The sequence below is a fragment of the Mandrillus leucophaeus genome, unplaced genomic scaffold, assembly GCF_000951045.1.
Source record: "Mandrillus leucophaeus isolate KB7577 unplaced genomic scaffold, Mleu.le_1.0 Scaffold441, whole genome shotgun sequence".
Taxonomy (NCBI): domain Eukaryota; kingdom Metazoa; phylum Chordata; class Mammalia; order Primates; family Cercopithecidae; genus Mandrillus; species Mandrillus leucophaeus.
Genome location: NW_012104710.1, coordinates 459,528 through 469,335, shown reverse-complemented (window position 1 = coordinate 469,335; position 9,808 = coordinate 459,528). Strand labels below are relative to the sequence as shown.

The 9,808-nt window shown below is 43.5% G+C and overlaps 1 protein-coding gene across 1 annotated transcript in view; it reads left to right on the top strand.

Annotated features, from left to right (window-relative positions):
* Nucleotides 1-1,473: 1,473 nt before the first annotated feature.
* Nucleotides 1,474-9,808, top strand: part of ATOH7 (atonal homolog 7 (Drosophila)) — an 8,770-nt gene continuing 435 nt past the window's right edge. Inside the window, exon 1 of the mRNA XM_011994104.1 lies at nt 1,474-1,548. Within this exon, the coding sequence (XP_011849494.1) occupies nt 1,474-1,548 (75 nt within the window). The remainder of the gene's footprint in view (nt 1,549-9,808) is intronic.

The following is a 9,808-nucleotide window of genomic DNA, read 5'->3' as shown; positions in this document are numbered from 1 at the left end:
ACACCTAGTGGGAAATGGGGCTCCAAGGAACCCTTGGACTTGGTTCACAGAATGAGGCTCATCTGTGCCTGCAGATTGCTAGATCCTGTGCCTACAGTTTAGCAGAATGGGGACCAGCTGGGCCTGACACAGCGACTGCTTACAAATCTCAGCATATTTAATGAGCGCAACCGGGTCCCAGCTCCTTTTCTAGGAACTGGGTTGGGTGCACAGTGAAGAAGAAGGCCATGTTCCCGCCACCGAAGCTCTTAGAGACAAGGGCCAGTGCAGCACAGAGCATCAGCTCTGTGGAGAAAGAGAGCTGGGTTCAAATCTGGCTGCTGTGTTGCTCAGTTTAACTAGGGCCTTGGTTTTCTTGGCCACGAAATGGGATTACAACTGTCCTCACTCAAAGACGGTTATGAGAATTGGAGTTAATACTGGGTGAGCCTTTAGTATTTCCTGAAAGTGCAAATATTGTTGTGGTGATGATAACACCATTATTTTTTTTTAAGTTTAAGGTCAGCCTGAATAAGTAAGAACTTCAGTCAGCCAAGCAGCAAATATGTATTTATTGAACATTCTAGCAAGAACCAGACATCGAAAATTTGTCCCTTCTCTCAGAGAATTTCTAGTCTATTGGGAGAAGCAGGGAATAAACATATAAGAAGATATCAACAATACCAGTTTTAAATATTCATGAGGGGAGAGATTTTTGCAGTTTGTTTAGCACTATCTCTAGGGCCTAAAACAATCCCTGGTGCATAGTAAGTACAATAAATATTTGTCAAACCTGGCACAGTGGCACACGCCTGTAATCCCAACACTTTGGGAGGCTGAGGCAGGCGGATTGCCTGAGCTCAGGAGTTCGAAACCAGCCTGGGCAACATGGTGAAACCCCGTCTCAAAAAAAAGAAAAAATTAGCTGGGCATGGTGGGCACGTGCCTGTTGTCTCAGCTATTCTGGAGGCTGAAGTGAGAGGATCACCTGAGCCCAGGGAAGTTGAGGCTGCAGTGAGCCATGATGTGCCACTGTACTCCAGCCTGGGTGACAGTAAAACCCTGTCTCAAAAAATAAAATAAAATAAAATAAGATTAAAAATTTGTTGAATAAATGAACAAATGAAAATCAGTTTGAAACAATGAAACAAGTTGGTATATAGTTACCACAGGAATAGAAAAGACTATACACTCATATGGCTTCCAGTTTGCGGTTCTACTTAACGATCGCCTAGGAATCTGATTGGGACAGATGTCTGGCCAGCTAGCCATGGTGTCTTTTTGCTTCCCTCTCAGTGGAGGTCAGTAGGAGGCAGGCGCACAGCCAAGAAGTAAGAGTCAAAAACAATGATAAGGAGCGATGGGAATACAACCTCAGAATCAGAAGACCTGGGTGTCTGGACACTTAGAATAACTTGTTTAGCCAAGCTGCTGAAATTGCACAAGGAAACAAAAAAGGCTAAACCAACTAAAATAAACAGAAAACCACTTCCCATGGGGCAGGGAGCCGACATCAGCGGCTGGCCTGGGCAAGCAAAGCCTCTGGGCTTTAACTCTGAGCTGACTCAGGTACCGCCTGAAACCTGGATGTATGAGAGCCATCCTTTGGGGAAGAAAGCCACCTGCTCACTGTGAAATAGCAAATGCCACCATTTCAGAGCAGAAACAAAGCAGCAGGTCTGTTGCCATTGCTTTTGGAGGGCATGATCTCTCTCGAAAGGGGCCGTTAGCAAAAGGAAAAAGAGCTGTGTTGCTGGGGGCTGGGAGAGGCAATGTCTACTCTCTCCCTGTGTGTGGGGTCCCTCTACCCCAAGACAGAAATTAAAAGAATGATGTAAAACAAATATCAGTAACATTTATATTATTTTCCCATACTCTAATGGGTTGTCTTATGCACCTGTTGAGGAGCAAGACCCTGGTTTACTGCTCAGGGTAGGATTTTAATATCTGTTAAATGGGTCTTACCTGCAGAATTAGATTGTGAATTCCAATAGGCTAAAGGCTGTCTTATCACTGATGTTGCCTGGCACAGGTCTGAACAGATAGAAATAGTAATCCCTGTCCAAGAGACAAAGTCTCGAATCCTAGTGGACACATGGACACTGTGCAGAGGGTTTCTCTCCACTGGGAAGTAGGGATAGGTCTTGTGGCCTTACTGTGGTCTCGATGAAATATCCCTTGCTCCAGTCAGGGTCCAGTCAGGAAAGCAGAGCTACTCTGAGCATAATGGAAGAAGGAATTTCTTAGAAGGACAAGGCCTTACACAATTGGGAGAGGAGCTAGGGACATAAAGGTCCAAAAAAGAAGTTGCTGGCCGGGCACAGTGGCTCACGCCTGTAATCCCAGCACTTTTGGAGGCCCAGTTGGGCGGAACATCTGAGGTCAGGAGTTAGAGACCAGCCTGGCCAACATAGTGAAACTCCATCTCTACTAAAAACACAAAAATTAGCTGGACGTGGTGGTGCACGCTTGTAATTCCAGTTACTCGGGAGGCTGAGACAGGAGAGTTGCTTGAACTCGGAAGTGGAGGTTGCTGTGAGCCGAGATCGCACCACTGCACTCCAGCCTGGGCGACAGCAAGTCTCCATCTCCAAAAACAACAACAACAACAACAACAACAACAACAAACAAACAAAAAAAGAAGTTGTTGGAGGATTGGATGAGAGTCCCTAAGCAGCACTGGCTTGGGTGAATGAATCCGAGCATGCAAGGACTCCGGAAGCCAGGGATGTCCAGCTGCTGAAGCAAGGGCAGGGAGGTGACAGAGAAGTCAGGTGCTCTGTGGCTGCCACCTCCTTGAGTTCACATGAAGCATCTGGTGGCGGGCCTGGGGCTGCTGTTGCTCAGCAGGGCCAACAGTCGAGAGGGTGTGTGCTGGATGTGGAATAAGAGAAGATAAGCACAAACGGCTCCATCTGCATCTCTGTGTCTGTCTCTCCTGTCCCTCAACCTGCTGTCATCTCCAGAGTTTGGTGACTTTACTTATGCCTCCCATAGCTCATGCAACTGCTCGTTTGCCCAACTCAAATCTGGAGCCACACAGGGAAAAGGATTCTGAGAAATGCAGCTTTCAGCCTAAGTATGTCACAAAAAGCTTAGCACATCCTTAAGACCCATTCCCTTTGTTCTGGTTCTATATGCATAAAGCAACATCATGATTGTCAATTTGTCTTCTCAAATACCTCAGTACCAAGAAGGAAGGGGCCTGGATGGTAAATGCAGATATTTCAGTCACTGGACAATTAGAGCATCCCCTGAAAATGAACACTTTTAAATATATGTCTACAACTGTAAAACTGAACCTCAAACTCTAACGAAATCACTAAACTTACTAACAAGTAAGGCTTTCCCTGAGCAGCCTTTTGGCTTCTGTCACTAACTTTTTTTTTTTTTTTTTGAGATGGAATCGTGCTCTGTCGCCCAGACTGGAGTGCAGTGGCATGATCTCGGCTCACTGCAACCTCTGCTTTCCAGGTTCATGCGATTCTCCCGCCTCAGCCTCCCGAGTAGTGGGGACTACAGGCCTGTGCCACCATGCCCCGTTAATTTTTGTAGTTTTTTTGTAGAGACAGGGTTTCGCCATGTTGGCCAGGCTGGTCTCGAACTCCTGACCTCAGGTGATCTACCCGTATCAGCCTCCCAAAGTGCTTGGATTATAGGCGTGAGCCACGGCACCTGGCCAGTCTCTGACATTTCAAACCAGATTGCTCCAATATCAAAGGCAAAATGAACTTATTTGAATTTTCCCTTCTCTCCCTGTCCCTGTTCTCCTTAAGGTACCAGCATTCAAGAGCAGAAAATTGAAGCAAAAATGAGCAGGAGTGGGTGGCTATTCCATATCCTGGAAAATTGCAGCAGGTTATTTTGTTTATTTAAGCAAGCAGCTATATTACATTTAATTGTATGCCAGGCATAGATCTAAGTGCTTTACAAAGAGAAACTAATTTAATCCTATCGTATGAGATTGCTTATACTTTTACTATTCCTCTTTGACATATAACATGAGAGGCACAGAGAAGTTAAGTTGGCCAAGATCATACAACCGAGATTCATATCATGACTTTATAGTTCGATGTATAAAAGTTTCAAAAATTATTCATTTAATTCAAAATCTTCAGAAACTGATGCCAAGTTCATTTTTATTATCTTTTCTTTTTTTTTTTTTTAAAAAACATTCATAATATGTAATCCTCACTGTCATTTAAAAGGTGACTTTCTTAGGGACCAGGCAGGGTCCTTTGCAGGCCCAGTCTTATTTAATGCGATCTCCCCTATGAGGTAGGTATTATGACTCCTACCTTGCAGGTGGAGAAACAGGAGAAGTGACTTGTGTAAGAGCATACAGCTCAGCTAGTTGCTGGGGGGTCCAGGATTCAAAATGGACTCCAAAGATGGTGTTATGTTTAGCCACAGTGCCAACAGGACTCTAAGATCCACTAGCAAGAAGAGTGAAGGCAGAGGGCAAACTGTGCAAGTCGGTCTGGCTCATGGCAACTAGTGTCTAAATCAAAGTGCCTAGCCAGAATTCTCCAGCAGTGTGCCAAGTGACTGGAAGCTGGAGAACCTGCTGGGGTCCTTTGGTGAGCTTGGATTTTTCTGGTGATTGATCACTGCGGAGACCTGGGACAGGGCCCCCCATTGCTGTCATCTTTCTCTTGACCTCATGATTAGTCCCTGTCCCTTCTTTCTGTCCTTCACTGGCTTTTCTCTTCCCTGGACCTTTGAGTGGCAGGGAGCAGAGGTACAAGATTTGGCCTCTCCCTTCCTCTCTCTAAGCATATCAGTCCTTCAATCCTTTTGTGGGTTTTTCTCCTCCTAGTAACTACGCAGGACATTATAAAGCTACAGGAACTTGGCTGGGCACAGTGGCTCATGCCTGTAATCTCAGAACTTTGGGTGGCTGAGGCGGGCAGATCACTGAAGTCAGGAGTTTGAGACCAGCCTGGTCAACATGGTAAAACCCCATCTCTACTAAAAATACAAAAATTAGCTGGGTGTGGTAGAGCACGCATGTAACCCCAGCTACTCAGGAGGCTGAAGCAGGAGAACTGCTGGAACCCAGGAGGCAGAGATTGCCATGAGCCAAGATCATACCACTGCACTCCAGCCCAGAAGACAGAGTCAGATTCCACCTTTAAATAAATAAACAAATAAGTAAATAAAGCTACAGGAACTGTTAACACACTGCACTTTTGGTTTTCAATAAAACAGGAGTGGACCTCAGCTTCATTGTTCCTTTGTCCTTTGTTGGCTTTCCTCTTAGTCTCTAGGGGACCTAGAGTCTCCTGACTGCTACACTCTCCATAATGAAGTCTCAGTCTTCAATATCCATAGTTTTCTCTGCAAATTTCAGAATTAATATTTTTTGCCAAGTGTTTTCCTTTTCTTTTAATTGTGTGTGTGTGTGTTTGAGAGCTTTCATCTTAAAAATTAAACACAGTTTTGGATAATAAAGGAATGTTTACCCTTAAACCTATTCTACACATTTTATGTAATAATTTCTAACCATGGATCTTTTACCTCTAAAATAATATTTTCTATTTTTCTATTCCTTCTGCATGTGTAAACTCCTTCTTCCCTGGGCCTACCCCCAATTCCTGCCATCTCCTTATCTCCATCTGCCAGTTTTGATTTCTGGCCAACCACCAGATGTATGGTAACCACCAATTGAACTGGTAGGATCATATATTCAGTATGGAAACACTGTGGAAATTAGTCTGACATACATATTTTTCTGGCCCAAAAAGCTATGGAATTTTTTTTTTTTTTTTTTTTTTTGAGACAGGGTCTTGCTCTGCCACCCAGGCTGGAGTCAGTGGTGCAATCATAGTTCACTGCAGTCTTGACCTTGACCTCCTACACTCAAGCTATCCTCCCTTACTTAGCCTCCCGAGTAACTTGTACTACAGGGATTCTCCATTACTCCCAGCTAATTAATTTTATTTCTGTAGAGACAGGGCCTTACATGTTGCATAGGCTGGTCTTGAATTCCTGTGCTCAAAGGATGGTGTGGGCCACTGCACCCAGCCTGTTTTTTAAGAAGTCATTCTGCATTCAAAATGTGCAGTTAGCTCCCGTTCCCTACAGGTGAGGGAACATGAATCATTGTCTGGGTTATTCAAGAGGAATGTGCTCATTCTGGCCAGCATCTATCATTTATCTAGTTTATTGTTCCAGTCACTCATTCCAGGTTATTTACTGACTACTTATTTTCTAGTGTCTAGTGTGCTAGACACTAGGGTTATAAAATAACTGATACTGTGCTTTATGCCCAAAATTGCTAATCCTATTACTGAAAATTTTATTAGTGACTTGTCTGACTGGGAAGTCACTGGTAGATATCAGTTGGCCCATTGCAAAATGAGGGGCTTGTATTAAGTGATCTTATAATTTTAAAGCCTCTAAAATGAAGGTATACAGGAGATTTGACTTCTTGCCTTAATCTAATCATTAAATTGCTCAGTGCCTTTTAGTACAATGTTCAGTCTCTAGATTTCGGTCTCCTTCTCCTGTGTAAAATGAATGATGGCCGAGCATGGTGGCTCACGCCTGTAATTCCAGCACTTTGGGAGGCCGAGGCAGGTGGATCACCTGAGGTCAAGAGTTTGAGACCAGCCTGGCCAACATGGTGAAACCCCGTCTCTACTAAAAATACAAAATTAGCCAGGTGTGGTGGCGCACGCCTGTAAATTCAGCTATTTGGGAGGCTGAGGCAGGAGAATCACTTGAACTTGGGAGGTGGAGGTTGCAGTGAGCTGAGATCGCACCAGTGCACTCCAGCCTGGGCAAAAAGAGTGAAACTCCATCGCAATAAATACATAAATAAATACATAAAGTAAAATAAAATAAAATAAATTAAATGTACTAGAGCAGGTTAGAAAAACTGTCCAAGGAACTTTGTTTTGAGACAGGGTCATACTTTGTTGCCCAGGCTGGAGTGCAGTGGTGATCACTGCTCACTGCAGCCTCCATCTCCCAGACTCAAGTGATTCTCACACTTCAGCCTCCCAAGTAGCTGGGACTACAGGTGCATGCCACCACACCTGGCTAACATTTTTACAACATTTTTCACAGAGATAGGGTCTCACTATATTGCCTAGGCTGGGCTGAAGCAATCCTCCTGCCTTGGCCTCCCAAAGTGCTAGGATTATAGGCATGAGCCACTGCACTCAGCCAAGGAACTTTGTCAATAGATCTTTCTAGGATAAGAGGGTTCTGTGTTCAAGGAGGTCTCAGAAATGCTGGAGTCAATAGGTTTCTTTACTCTAGGATTTCTCAGAAACTTTACTGTGCCAATTTTGCTTCATGACTCTCCAAGAGGAAGACAGCAGATAATGTTTCCCAAATTTATTTGACAATGGAACCCTTTCCCCCAGAAGCATCTTTTTCATACTAATAATGTCTTTCAGAATACATTTGGGAAATGTCTTAAACATGCCCTCTAAAACCCTTTATTGCAGCAATTCTCTCTACCCTTGGATCAACTTCATATCACAGGTATCTGCTAGTTTATGTTCTAATACAACTGTTGTGTGCACAGTACTATTTCCTGTTTCTCTTCAAGTTATGCTTTCATTGTCTTTGGTACTCGGGCTACAATCTCATCAATCCTGGGTACGTGGCCTGCAAAATCATACATCTCATTAGCACTTTGGACAATAATGTCCAGAACAAATGTACAGTCCATTTTGCAGAGAAACATTCCACAGAGCAGCACAGAGGGAGCTCTTTGGAGGAAAGGGATGAAGTAAATGAATATGAAGAACAACAGCATTAATAGGGCAGAATTCCTCAGAAACACAGAAAAATATATTTGACATTTTGATGACTATATAACATAGTTTTTTCTGTCACAGGACTGCTGTTCCCAACCAAGACTGTTATGACTCAAAGTAACAGAGCTGAGTGGCTCCATGCAAAAGTCTGTGTTCAACATCTGTCATGCTGGAGATTATTAATGTTCAATTGCTTCCTATTGTCTTCCTGTCATTCAACTTCATTTCATTGTCATTGCTTCAGCTGGGGGATTAATCAACTATTTATGGGAAGACAGGACTTGGAGTCAGGGCAGTCACAATGGGGTTATAGTCTGAGCAATGGTGGGGAAAGCAAGTCACGGTTAAAAGACTCCTGGTTTGTGACAGTTTGTTGATACTTTAATTAAATAAACATATTTGAGAATAATGCTGACATGTCCATATCTCAAAAGGAGAAAGAGCATACTTGCTCTTCCTAAAGAATCCAGTAAGGATTCTGGATTGAACCTATTTGGAGGTAGTTTTCTGGCTCATTATCCAGAGTACCCAGGATTCTGAGATTGTAACCTGAGTACCAAAGGCAATGAAAGCATAACTTGAAGAGAAACAGGAAATAGTACTGTGCACACAACAGTTACATTAGAGCATACACTAGCAGGTCGTCATTATCAATAGCAGAAATCATGCTTTGCTATTATTCCAGGGGGCAGTTGACACAACTGAAATGTTCAAAGATACAAGCTATTTTCAAAAATTGTGCTTTAGGAACTATTTTTTAAAACCTCACAAGTTACTTAGATGTTCTCATTTTGCACAAAAATGTGCATTATGATTAGTTTTCTTTGATTTAAATGTTAAATGATTAAATGATTAGTTAACATCTCAGTGCATTTCCCACAAACATTTATGAACCTGTGGCACGGGAAATGAAGTATAAATACTGAATTAATTTGCCTAAGTATCTGAACTCAAGCAACCCAATTATATAATTAGAATAATATAAAGTGTTATACACACGTTAATATCTTTTGATATGTTATAATAATTCTTTCATAGAAAACAGCCAAATTATTTGCACAGTAAAATTCCATGTCTGCAATAATATTGGAACCTGCTAATTTGTTCCAATTTACTTAATAACTAAAATTAAAATGTCAGTATATTAGATCAGCGTTATGCAAAATTGTCACACTTCTCAACAAAGCTACATCATCTTATGCTACAGTCCCGATGTAGCTCATAATGCCAAAACCGACATCTTCACACAGATGATTTCTAATAATTTACAAATCCTCGGTTAAGTTTTTGACACGTAAGCTGCCCACTGATATGGGAAAAGATAGACCAAGCTCTGCCCCAACCCCCACCTTGTTATTCTTTTGGGGACAGCCAGGCCACTCCAGATGGTGTGTTAGTTAGTGTTGGACATAGCTTTGGAGAAACTTCAACAGACTAAGGCTGTAATGTCAGGATTTTGCTGTGAGTCGCCCCCTCCTCCCCGCAGTTCCCAGGGTAGGAAGGTGCTGAGATAGAAGCCGAGGGACGCCCGCCCACCTGCCACCACCTGTTCCCTCCTTCAGCTCTCTGCTATAAATTCTCCTCCCTCCAAGGCTCATCCCGCACTCTCCGACAGCTACTGCGCTAAAAGCGCTCTTTCCCTGAGCTTCGGGAAAGAGTTCATCTTCCTGCAAAGGAGTCTCAGGCTTTCCCAGAGGACTTGAAAGGCCTTCCTCGAACCAGCCACACCAAACTCTGCTGCAGAAGGTTTCCTTCTCTTTTTCAACTTCACGTTGAGAAAATGACTTTCTCTTGAGCATCTCAATTTCCCCTAAATTTGGGCAAGTGAAGAGATATCAGCCTGGTCATCCAGTAGGACAGAAGGCCGAGTCCCGCACTCCGCCCTGTAAACTATTTGATTGCACGTGAGTTGCTTTGTTTATGACTTATTTGCTCAGAAGAGCCACGTTGGGAAGCGGCTCGAGAAACCAGCCCACGCGCAGGTCCTGAGCGGGCGTGCGTGCGAGGTTGGCGCCTCGCTGCTTGGGGCCAGGGATGAAGTCCTGCAAACCCGG